The 12,791-nt window shown below is 33.3% G+C and overlaps 1 protein-coding gene across 1 annotated transcript; it reads right to left on the bottom strand.

The window, feature by feature from the left end:
* Window positions 1–923: 923 nt before the first annotated feature.
* Window positions 924–12,510, bottom strand: LOC139100683 (cilia- and flagella-associated protein 251-like). Its single transcript, XM_070653367.1, has 12 exons — window positions 12,397–12,510; window positions 12,222–12,323; window positions 11,980–12,080; window positions 10,556–10,749; window positions 10,357–10,481; window positions 9,249–9,705; window positions 7,100–7,524; window positions 6,785–7,012; window positions 5,368–5,616; window positions 3,123–3,352; window positions 2,899–3,055; window positions 924–1,376 (listed from the first exon to the last, which is right to left on the bottom strand). The coding sequence occupies exons 1-12, from the start codon at window positions 12,508–12,510 to the stop codon at window positions 936–938; spliced, it is 2,823 nt and encodes a 940-aa protein (XP_070509468.1). The 3' UTR covers window positions 924–935.
* Between the last annotated feature and the right edge of the window lie 281 nt (window positions 12,511–12,791).

The raw sequence follows: 12,791 nt of genomic DNA, 5'->3' as shown, positions 1-12,791 counted from the left end.
CGAATGCCATGTGCGGTTTCGATCCAGGCTAACCATCAAAGTGTCCCACTACTTTAAAGCAAGAAATAAGCTTCTGAACTTGAAAACATTCCACACATCATCGTAAATAACTCAACTACAATTACCATCTAAGCACATTCTTGAAGACGCTTAGAAATGTATTTTTTATGAGATATATAGTCCCTTAAATCATGTTTATATAAGAAAATCACCCAAGATGTATGATATCTGTCAACATTTCGATGTTTGTGATTTGTTTAAGGATGATAAAGTGTACAAAACAACATCTAAACTTTTTTTTTGTTTCCGACAGAAAACAGTACACATGACATATGTTGAATGTAGAACAAGAGATAAAAAAAGTCACAAAGTGTGTGTAGGAATAGGAATAATAGTATGCAAATGAATAATAGAAAGAAGCATGCTGTTTGAAAATTGAAAGAAAATGACTTTTAAATCGATGGAAATCGCAAACAGAGTGGAATTTCACTGCATATTTAGCTCAGTGGTGAGCAACCTGTGTGATGCTGTGATACAACAGTGTTCTGTGACACAAAAATGAACCGAGACAGAATAGTGTGCTGTGACACAATTGTGAGCAATTTTGTGCTGCGACACAGTTTTGTGCTATGACACAATAATTTGCTGCGACACAACAGTGTGCTGTGACACAATAGTTTGCTGTGTCACAATAGTGTGATGTGTCACAAAAGTGTGCTGCGACACAATTGGTCAAATTCTCTTTGAAATGTCATGAATCGCATGTCGTGTATGGTTTCGGTCGTTGTTTACCAAAAAGATGTGTCATGACACATACACAAAAAAGGTTTCCCACCACTGCCATAGCTGTAAAGAATTTGTATACAAAAAAATTTCTTAAAAATGGAAAAGCTACAAAAATTTGCATTTTTATTATCTCAATGAATTGCTTAACATTATTGAATATTTTCATTGACTTTTAATGAATTATTGAGAAAATCCAACAAAGAAATTTTATCCGTCGTTTTATCGAGTCCTTGATACAATTTCTCAACATATAACTGAGCATCCTTCAAATCGACTTTTTCAGCTGTTTCAGTAAGGATTTTGATGAGATTTTCTTTCGTTATTGCAACATCATCTGATGGAATATCATATGAACAGTTACAAAAGTCTCTCAATGCCTTCTCTATATCCATTTCATTTTGATTTGTATATCCATTCGACATGACTGGTGCATGATTTACAAAAAGCTTTACTAATTCTTCAAATCCAATTTTCCTTTTTCCATTTAAATGCAATTCGTGATTAATACATTCAATTTCATAATCTGATGGATGGTAACCCAAACCACGAAAATAATCTCCAATTTCATTAATATCCAGTCCATCCTTAACCTTTTTTCAATCAAAACAGCAATGAGATTCAAAAATTTTTTTTTTATGTACCGTGCGAAAAGGATGAAAAAGTAAAGGGAAAATATTAGTGTAAATATGAAATATGTATTAGGTAGCTTATGCAAGTAAGGAGTGCATGTTGATGTTTGTTGATGAAGCGCATTTGAGATGATTTTTTATAATGCTACTTAAAGATATGAGTAGTATAAATTGGTCAATGACTACGGGTGACTTTAGACATTCTCTACGCGCGGCACTAAGCCCACGTGCGGCCCAGCCATGGAAAAAGTACAAGAACACCGAGTGGACATCTGGATAATTTATATACTTAATGTTTAGTCGTTGGCAAAATATCATGTGGATGTCCAAAGAACTTATGGAAGGAAGCTAATTAATAGAACCAGTTTCAGGTTTCAACTGAGGGAAGACATGGATAACAATTGATCTGTACTGGCCAGAGAAGCAATTACTTAACTAACCAGGAAGACACACGTCGTAGAAAAAGGCGAAAATGTGATGTAAAGCTGGCGTGACTCTAGATGAAATTTATCTTCAAGACAAAGTTGCATTTATATGCCGCGTGCCTTCCGGGTAAGTAATGTCTAATACTAAGGACGACTTATGTCTTCTTGATGCGACAGTCATTCCTGATTTGTCTAGTCAATGTCTAGATACAAAGGCGACACATGACAATCTTTTGCGACTGTTGTTAGACATTGCATAGACAAATCAGTTAATTGTCTGGTCGGGTATGTATCATTTGGATCTTGGCTAGGTAGGATATGCTTTGAAAGTAGTTTAGGAGGTTTCGACTCCTAGTTTAGGGTTTTATGGATTACTGCATGCATTGTCGACATTAGAGTGTGGCCGTTTCGAATTCGAGTTTTTCGAAATTAGATCGTCGAAAAATTCGAACTTTTAACCCAATTTAATTTAAAATAAAAATTTACGTTACGAAGAAAATCACCAAATGTGCATCAATTCGTATCACTAAATGCGTCACCATCAACTATAACTTAGATATTTCATCTTATTTGTTCGCAAAGCGTCAAATGTAATTAACGTCAAAGAACACGTGTTGATATTATTAACATGGATTTTAATTACTTTTACAAACCAGGCGTACTTTTTTAACAATTTCACATGATGAAAACATCAATGTATCAAATTATGATAGTTTCTATGTCTCATTTTAATGACGTTATTATGCAGGACAGAGTGTGGTCACTGAATAATTATGATAATCGAACATTTCATATTTTGAGATAAAATTTACGTTACGAAGAAAAGTATAAATAACGGTCAAAGCAAAAAAAATTTTTTTGAAAAAATTTACATCACTCTAACAATGCGAATTCAGTTGATTATAAAATAATTATTTTCCATTTCAATAGTTCTATTAATTCAATACAAAGTGAATGTGTAAAGCACATCCATCAAACATTACAGTGTACACAAAAAAAAAGGTTTTTGGGATATGAATTGAAAAATGTTGTAGGCAAATATTATCATAGGTACTCACAATTCGATCATCGAGTGAATCACCATTGGTTAACATGAGCATATAATAATATAAATCGAGCATATCTTGAAAGAAATTTCCATATTTTCCTCCGGGTAGTAAATCACAGTATGGCTTTAATCCACTCCCACCTTCGTCAACATGATCAAAAAGGGTTCTATTGAGAATGAGACAAAAGGAACCAAAAATAATAATCAACATATATTTAGACTAGATGTACATACTGAAAATTAATGTGCCACATGAATAGCGATTGACATTTGTGTCCAATTGTAAATAGTATATGACGTGATGAATCAACTTTAATTGCTCTTATTCCGTCAGCATGACCAATCACACCTAAACTTCTGTACGGATTCCCATCCATTGGCATAGCGTACAGGCATAGATTCTTATTTGTCGTAAATATGAAGAATTTTGAATAGTCTGTAAGACCGAACGATGTATTCACATCCTATACATAAAAAATAATATTTGAATGAAAAATTAAGGTCGTGTTCTTAATGGTTGGAAATATATGTGGAATAAATTTTGTATGGCATAAATGTTCCGATTTTGTGAATGAAGTGAAAAAGCGCATTTGCTTGAAGCTATAAATGGAATTTAATAGAGGTTTGTTGGTGCGTGCTGCCTTATAGTACCTGATTGTAAATACTTATTTCTAAGTGGTAAACATCCTAAGGAAATTTAAAAGCTATTGATAGAAGATGATATGAAAGATTTGTTGAAACATTGAGCTTTATCAGTTTTGGAAATAGGAAACTATGCACGAGTGATTTGGAACTTTTAAAGAGAAAATAAATGTTGATTTGGATGTCTTCTAGCAAGCTGTGTAGGTGTCTTCTAGCAACTAAAGATATTATGTCAAATTGATTATTTAGAACAAGTTTCTAGCTTTAAGTTCTGCATTCAATTTGGAGTTGGTAACTCGTTATACATTAGTCTAAAACAGAGTTGCAAAACAGGCAGTTGTGACAGGCAAAAACTGTACAATTTGTTAATCATTTGTATGGTTCTGTAAGAAAAACTATACAAATTATCAAGAATTTATACTGTTTTTGCTTGTCAAAGGTGAATGTTTCGCAACTTTGGTCTAAAATTGTAGGTTTTCAGAAAAAATAGGACCTGCAGCTTAAGACGAATTATAAGACATAGTCCAAAACTAAAAGAGCATCTTAAATGCAGAGCATGCAGGTTTGGGGTTTTTGCCGAACCCTACTTATGATATACTTATCACTGAACAAAGCACAAAATATGGCCTTTTATATGACGACTGGTTGACTTTTCCATCCAAAATTCAAGTCGAGTCTGGAATCGACTTTTAGTTTTATCGATGAGTAAACCCTACAGAACACCTGGAATTAGCGTTTGCCATATAGTATGGCACCCAACCTTAGATTGTACTCATTTTTGAATTGAGCTGATGGTCTTTGAACAATATTTAAATTTTGCAAGTTGGACCTAAATATTGCAAATTGGTTAATCGGTCCAAAATCTGGCACCAGACCGACATGATGTTGGATTCAATTTAAATCGATTTAAACCCGGCAATTTCGTAGCGGTGGAATGCCATCTGTGACCTAAATCATAGAGCTTTGTCAAGTACGTGCCAAAGGTCCTGGGTTCAATTCCAGGTAAATTTCAGGTCATGTCTAATTTCCGAATCTCTTTTTTCCATTCCACCGTTCTTGTTACGAATCTCGGCTCGTTTGTTCAGTATATTTTCTGAATTTTCTACCAAATTAAGCTTAACTTACACATTGACAACTAGCTCGTGCTAATACTTTGAAAGCTTTTCATTGTCATTCTTGGAATACACACTTTTGTCATAAACAAACAAACAGAATTATAGTCACAAAAAATAAAGCTTCAATGTATCAAATATGTTTGGATGTCTTTCAAGAGGTAAAGTCTAAGTACCATCTATTGTACAACTAACAAAAGTTGACATGAAAAGACGTGTTATTTCTAGACAAATTTAATAATAGCTACACATACATGCATACAGAGAGAATCTTCACAGATCAAATTCTAAGAAAATAATCTTTCAAGTGCTAATGAATCATGAGAGGCTTTTTTTGGATACTAGGCAGCAGACCGACATAACAGCAACCAAATTACCATCGTAACATGCAAAATACAAAAATTTAATACAGAGTGTGGCCGTCTCATATTCGAGTTTTTCGACATTGGATTGTCGAAAAATTCGAACTCAAATTATTTTAAAATAAAAATGAAAAGTAATACGAAGAAAAAAAAAAAAAATTAACGGTCGTTTTTGAAAAGGAACGGTCAAAAAAAATACAAAGTTTGAATCGACCATACGGAATTTCGTATACGACAAAATTTGATATTTTTTTTGAAAAAAATTACCGGCTTTTTTTTTTGAGAAAGTCACACTCTGATTTAATACTCCACAAATGACTTATAACGAAAAACGATATAAATATTGAAAATTTTTATACTCACAAATTGCTTCACGTATGAATCATAAATCGGTCCAATAAATGTCGCTAGAATTTCAAATGTATTTTTATCAAATATTCTAAATTTCATTTGTGTGTCTGCGATAAGAATTTGATCCTCATTCTTCCTGCTATTATAAATTAAGGTCATTGACGTAGGTATTGCTGTTTGATAAATTCTTTTTGTGAATGTAATGACTAAGTTGCGGGAATTTTCCTTCATTGATTCTAATAAATCATATTCTACAATTTGCTGCATGTATACATGATTTTATTGTTTGAGAATGGAATGAATAAAAAAATTGGAAGATGATAAGTATGGATGGAACAAGAAGACAAGATGAAAAAAGAGAAGGAAAAAGTTTTTAATATTGTTTTCGTTTGAGATTAAAGAATTTTCTTCCTTTACCAAGTAACAACAGAGTGAGTGAGGAGCTTTTACTTACTTATACACAAATACCTTTTAAGTGTAATTTCCCAATGGTGTGTGGGATGTGATATTTATTTTGTCTGCGTGGCTGGATGGCAATTGATGGATGCAAGAGAAGGACTGTCATGGAAATTTAGGGAAAGTTTAATTTGACTTGTAGAGGAATTTTTAATGAATTTATCAAGTAAGTGTGCCTTCCTGATATTAAAGATTAGTCTCAAGTGGGAGGACTCGAACCCACGCAATTTAATTAGAAGATATAAGTTTCAGGCTTCTTTCAAGTTTTAGGCTACTACAAGTTCATGATTATTACTTAGACAACCAGCCTAATGATGCTCTCCCACTCCTGGATACACTTACATATCACAGTATATTCGGAAATGACGTAAAGAGGCCGGTTTCTTATTACGTAACGGTATTAGGTAAAGGGTGGAGGATTCCATGGAGATTTTGGTTAATGTTAAAGAAAGGGAAGAATTCCGGGTTCTAAAAGTTCATTTTTCGCGTTACGTAACATTTTGGACGGTTTTCTATGAATGTCTTGCTTTTTTCCAACTGTGCTCAGTTGCATTACGCAGAGTATACCAATGAAATGTACCTAGCCATGATTTGTGTGTCGCAAATACAGAAAACGAGTTGAAGTGACTAAAAATAGCGAAAAATCACTCGAATCCGACAAGAATTTCCATAGGATCGTGCGTCACTGCTGCTTTTTCGCTGCCTTCCCAACAAAAATCTTGATAACAAAACCATGGACCTGAATGTGTACTCCATTCTGCAGCATCCTTCTCCAAAATTTTAGCCTTTCTCTCCCCTCCCTTGTTAAGATTTATTTAATTTCCAAACATTCCCATACAAATCAATTCTCCAAATTCCACTCCGCCACATCACATTGCTTAAGCTCCCATCTCAAAAACTGCGTCATAACAATTCAACTAAAGTCTCAAACTAAACATCCAACTTTAATAAATAATATCATGTAACAACTCACACGATCTTGAGCCAAAGAAATCAATCTCGGAACTGTCTGAATGTTATGTTGATGAAAGCAAGATGATGATGATGTTGTTGTTGTTGGTGCTATTTTCGATGGAGATTGCGGAATATAAAGTATATCGCATATTGGCTTTCTATGATAATGAATTTTTCCTCCAACAATGATCCACTCTTCTTCCGTTGCTTTGTCATGATACATAGCAATCATATTACTCTTAACATCCTACATAAAATTGTATATTATATTATTGAATTGCTCATATATAGCATATAGGATATATAGCAATATTATTAGCATATTATGGCTTACATAAATGGTAACAAAGAAGGAATCTGGTGAAAATTTTATTTGTGCTATTTCATTTTGCATAACATTGAATGATCTCATCTCGTGCAGTACATCAGGATCTAAACATAAAATTGTACCATTTTCGAGTCCACACATTAAATGATGTCCATTTTTTGAATATGCTATAGTTGAAATATGCGGTATTTCAATAACATCAATATCGGACATAGAACTACGTCGTTTACGCAATTTCAATTGATTTTCAATTATTTGCACTTTTTTATCGTAATCATAAAGTACAATTCGACCAGAATAATTGGCACAACAAATCAATTTCTTATTAAGTGGAAAAACATCCATCGCTGTTATGTAGTCGTCTGACTTGAAAAATACTTTTGTAAATTTCATTTTATGAAAGTTTACAGCATAAATTTCATTTTGAGTTTCTGTTTGAGATTGAATAAAAGAAGAGAAAAGAAGACAGAATGTGAATGTGAAGTTATTGTTAAAGTCATTAAAGAGTCTAGAACATTTTTACACAAAAGTACCAATGGAAAAATGTTCTTTTAAGGGATGAAAATATTTCGACGGAATTCATTTGACTTTATAATTGAATTTATGATAGTTTCGATGCTAGCCACGTTTTGGAGTCGTAAATAAAATTCCAAAAATATATAAATTTTTTTAAAAACAGAATTCGCTGAATTTAGCACCCATTCAGTTTATTGAAGCATGCTTTATTTAATTAATTTATGGATAATTAATTTAGCGCGCGAATGCATTACTTTGTGTCTGATCAACTGCTACAATATTCAAAATTTTATCTAATATTAGTTTATTTTGGTAAAAAGTCGACCCACCTTCATGAGATTTTTTCAAATTTTCCCAAAGATATTTATGTCTATCAAAAATTTAATGAATTTTTTGACATCTAAGAGTTAAAGAATTATATTGATTGATATACTCATGATTCATTTAAGTGAGTATGCTCATTGTCTGAAAGGTCAGAACGAGAACAATTTTGAAGAATATCTGATTTTTGCTATCCAAAAAGGTCACGAATCGTGATAAAATTCCATAAAATTGTTTCCAAGTTTTGGCGTGTGGCCGGATTTCAGCGAATCCAATTCGAAGTCAATGTCACGTTCGCGCCAGCCTGAAGACACTTTTTCGCATTTTGACGCCAGCATTGATTTCAATGACATATAACCTCAGGTAAAGGGGGCCGTTTATTTATTCAGTAACGCTAAGACACTTTTTATAGAGTAACATTTGAAGACTTCGTGGATTGCAAAAGATCGAGAGGAAGACTGAAAAGTTTCTGGATTGGATGTGTTGATAAGGACGCTAGAGTTCTTAATATCCCAAACTGACAGAAGTTATCGAAAAATAGAGCTGTCTACGGACATTCTCTAAAAACGGCAAAAAGCTCCCGTGTGCCCCAGCCAAGGAAGTATGTAAGTAAGTAAAAAATCTTTATGAATACGCAATCCAACCTCGTCCACCCCCTTTCTCCCCCGTTAAAAACATTTCAATTCTCCCTTCGCCTAAAAGGACTATTTGGACAGCGTTGCGTAATGAGTGAACGATCCCCAGACATTTAGCTACATTACATTTTGTAAGAAAGCACAAAAATACTTTGCCTATTGAATTCTTGACAACAACTGACTATTATAGACATTTACTCATATCTTTCAGCTTTTAGACATATCTTTCAGCAGTTAGTAACCCATTCATCCAGTCTTTTTATACATTTTACAGACATATGAAACCTTACACCACGTAAAGTAAGAAACTTTTATCAACATTTAAAAAGGAATTTAATACAGCGACCAAAAAATTACTAAAATATTGACACAGAGCAGCAAATACGCAGTAATTCATTGAGCAGATCATACAAAAAAGACACCCACTTAGAGCCGCTGGCATTGATGGTAAAATATTAATAATAATTTCGTTCAATATTCAATAATTTTTTAGGTAAATCAAAGCAAGTCTCGCTACGTGATTTTTGGATAAGAAGACAAGCTTCTGTCAAGGATGGATGGATGAAGAACAGTATAGACATAATGTAAATGTAATTTAAGAATCAATCCATTCCTTTTATAGATTGTTGAAACATAAGATTAAATAAAAGCATTTCAATCGTAAATTGAATTCTCTTGCTTACGAATTAGAAAATCTCGAACTTTATGTTGACTTTGCGTATCATCGTCCATACTTCGTCTTAATGGTGACTTATCAAATGATATTGTAATGACTGTATCAATAAAGTCATGAGATGGACACCAGAATATTATTTTCAATTCCTTATCATAAAATCGTATTCTTCCTATCGCATCAGCAATTACAACACAATCGTCAATAGATTTAATTACAGTTAATGGAGTCTCGCATAACTTTATGCTTTTAATAAACTCCCTTTTGTATGTTTCTGTTCCACATTTATGCTTGTCATTTGATTCTTTTTCCATGACTATAGAATTACTCCATATAATGGCACTTCCGCACTTTGTAATTGAAATTGCACGATTTGTATTCTCGATGAAAATAGTATCGACGAAATTGAATGTTATGGAAATAGATCTTGCTGGTAAATGTCGTAATAGCTTCATCTGTTTTGGATCCTATCAAGAAAAATGAGAGAAGAAAATGTTGCTAATTGAGTTATATGTTGGCGTAGGCAATTCCGGGGAGTATATGGGTTGAGTTATGGACGGAGTCAGGGTGGACGCAGTTAGGATTGACGCAGTCAGGATGGACGCAGTCAGGATGGATGCAGTCAGGATGGATAGAGACAGGATTGTCACAGTCAGGATGGACGCAGTCAAGAGTGGCGCAGTTAAAAAGGACGCAGTCGGGATGAAGGGGTTATAGAGGAATTTGGCATCTCGAGTATTAGGAAAGGTAGGAACTTATTCAAACTTAAAGGGTATTTTCAGGAATTAATCGAGTATTTTCCCAATGCATTATTCAATCTAAAGCAAGGAGGCAAAGGATTTAGACTTCCTCACAATTCACAGCCTACAACCTCAAACTCCGTCTTCCGACTACGCCCATGATACGTCTTAAATTGACTTTAATTGAATTTTCACGCTATGCCGATAATTTTTTTTTGTCAACACAACGAATGTCAACCTTGAAAAAATATTTTTTTTGGTTCAGTCGATTAACTCCTTAGCAACATGATATTGAATTTACAGCCATAAACAGCAACATATACCCCACGGAATTATCAATTTCTCAACATCGATACTCAAATAAAAATATCTGATTACCCATTGGCCAAAAATAATTCCATTTCTGCAAGTTATGACAAAATCATTTGACATTCCATTTTTGCTGCATCTATTGAATCTTATATTCTCAACTTGTTCATACTTTTCAGGAAGCTCAAATGTATCTGCAAAAGGAAATATATAAAATATTATGAAATCTTTCTACTTATGTTGCCTTTTTTCCTTCTATATGACATACCATTAGCTTTGTCCGTATCGCTTGTAGCACCATATGACCATTGCCATAATTTTATCATACTTCCATTTCCATCAGATGCAGTGATAATGTTCTTACCATCAGGACTGAGAGAAACTTTACTCAATTTTCTTTCATGATGTTGTTGTTGTTGATGATATGGGTCGTAAATAGTACGAATGGGATGTGAAAATTCACTATGTTTATAGAGTGGGAGAGGAAATGAATTGACAACAAGTTAGTGTGATTATGTTGTGGATTGAGCGCATTTTAAAGGGATTTAGTATATAATAATGTTCTATGTTGTTGCTTTTTGTTGAAATTGCTGGTTTTTTGAGGCATTCATTAGCAGGCAAAGAGCATGTTCTCAATTAAGCTAAGAGCAAGGCTCACGAGCTCGGTTAAGTAGCATATTTAAGGTCAGCAAGCTTTTGAAAGCTTACTTTTTGCCAGTTAGTGTATTTATACATGAAGTTACTATTTGAGGTTTACATTTAATAAAGGGAATGCGATATGGAGTCAAGCTGACATAAGTCGACTTTTTCCATACAATTCCCGAGTATACTTTGAGATTTGGAATTATTTAAGAACAATACCGAGCTGCACAAAAATGTGAATCTAATTTTTCGGCTTAAAAATCGTTCAAATTCAGCCTTTAGGATTCTGTAAGGACAAAGTTATGTTTCGTCGTTAATATGGCGGCATAATGATCCTCTAGCCAAGACATTGTGCTGTTTGGGAAAGGTGAGACAAGCCGTTGAAGTTATCTCATAAACTTTAGCAAATCTAAGCATTTTGTATTTGCTATTTTGATATGAATTTGGCTAAATAACTGGAAGGACATCCACTTATTCCTAATTCAACCTTACTCATTGTCTATTAAGCAGATTGATAAAATTTCATATTTCCTTCCAAAAAAATCAAAAAGTTTTTATGGACATAAATGCTATACCTCAATCTTAATAAAATGACATTCACCACACAAACCAAACTATCAAAATGTAAATAAACCATCAATCATGGTTAAAAGTCATTTCAATCATGAAACATTCCAATCTGATTAAATTTACAGCCAACCAATCAAATTGAACTCAAATGCCTCACTTGTTCTACTTGAAAAAATTGCCCATAAAAAGGGATATTGATGAAAATATGCAAAAAATATAGTTGAAGTCAATGAATAAATCAGAAGTCAAATAGAAAATTGACACAAGTTTATGACTAACATTCAAGTGTTGCCATACGAACATAATAAAACCCTTGAGTACACCGCAAAAAAAGCTTCAAGTTCATGATTACAGAAGCAAAGCAATGGAAGAAAATGGCAATCATGGTCTGACTCAAAGTAGCAAGTAAACCTCAAATTATTTCAACCAAATGACTTTTCCATCCTTCTGTGAAATTTAAAACAGTAGATGAATCCTTACCTTGCAATTTTAATATCCCAAATATTCACCACACCACCTTCGTCTGCTGACACAATAAATCGACCTGTTGAGTCGGTGTCTATGGCAATAATTTTGTTTTCCTGACAAACAAGGAAGGAATTAAACAGAAAAAAAAAGATATGAAGCAGGTTAGAAATGCGATGGAATTTTTTTTTCATGATATTTACATGACCCACAAAACACTTCGTTTTGTTGCTATCGCAATGAAAAATTTGAAATACTTGTGCGGAAACGGAGACGAAACTTTTTCCCATATCACTGTCGTTGACGGTCAAGTTGTGAATGGGAATGTTTGGTGAAAAGCCAAAAATCCATTCGAGTTCCTTTTTTAAAAAAATATAAAATTATTATTATTTTTTGTGAATGACACGCGTATGTTTAATGAACATTACTTACCAATGGCCTATTTTTCTCCATTTTAGCAAATTCATCACACTTTTTACATTCTGTGTCACTTACATTTGACTTTACATCATCATCATCACATTTTATACTGACTTTTTTCTTCATAATTTTGACACAAAAAATATATATTTTAATCCAAATGCTACAAATACACAATACGGAATGTGAATGGAGACGTGTAATGGAATTCTGACTGACTTTTATATTATTTTATATTTCACTGACTTTTTTTTTCGTGCGCACGAAAACAATTTTGGTTTATTGGTTGCTATGATTTAAAACTTTTTTATTTCTCGCTGTGCAAAACTGCAGCAGATTGTTTATTTATTTTTTTTTGGAACTAAACGGTCGTTAGTTTTGTTGATCGGAAACAGTTTGCACATTTT

The sequence above is a fragment of the Chironomus tepperi genome, unplaced genomic scaffold, assembly GCF_022539635.2.
Source record: "Chironomus tepperi strain 1889 unplaced genomic scaffold, CSIRO-AGI_Ctep_v1 contig_68, whole genome shotgun sequence".
Taxonomy (NCBI): domain Eukaryota; kingdom Metazoa; phylum Arthropoda; class Insecta; order Diptera; family Chironomidae; genus Chironomus; species Chironomus tepperi.
This window is presented reverse-complemented; position numbering and strand designations above follow the sequence as displayed.

Bases quoted from the DNA above. Each gene is read 5' to 3' on its own strand.
- LOC139100683 (XM_070653367.1), bottom strand. From the start codon at position 12,510: ATGAAGAAAAAAGTCAGTATAAAATGTGATGATGATGATGTAAAGTCA. The intron at 10,750-11,979 runs GTAAGGATTCAT...CTATAAACATAG, and splicing joins TGGGATATTAAAATTGCAAG to TGAATTTTCACATCCCATTC. The intron at 3,353-5,367 runs GTGAGTATAAAA...TTTTATGTATAG, and splicing joins ATTCATACGTGAAGCAATTT to GATGTGAATACATCGTTCGG.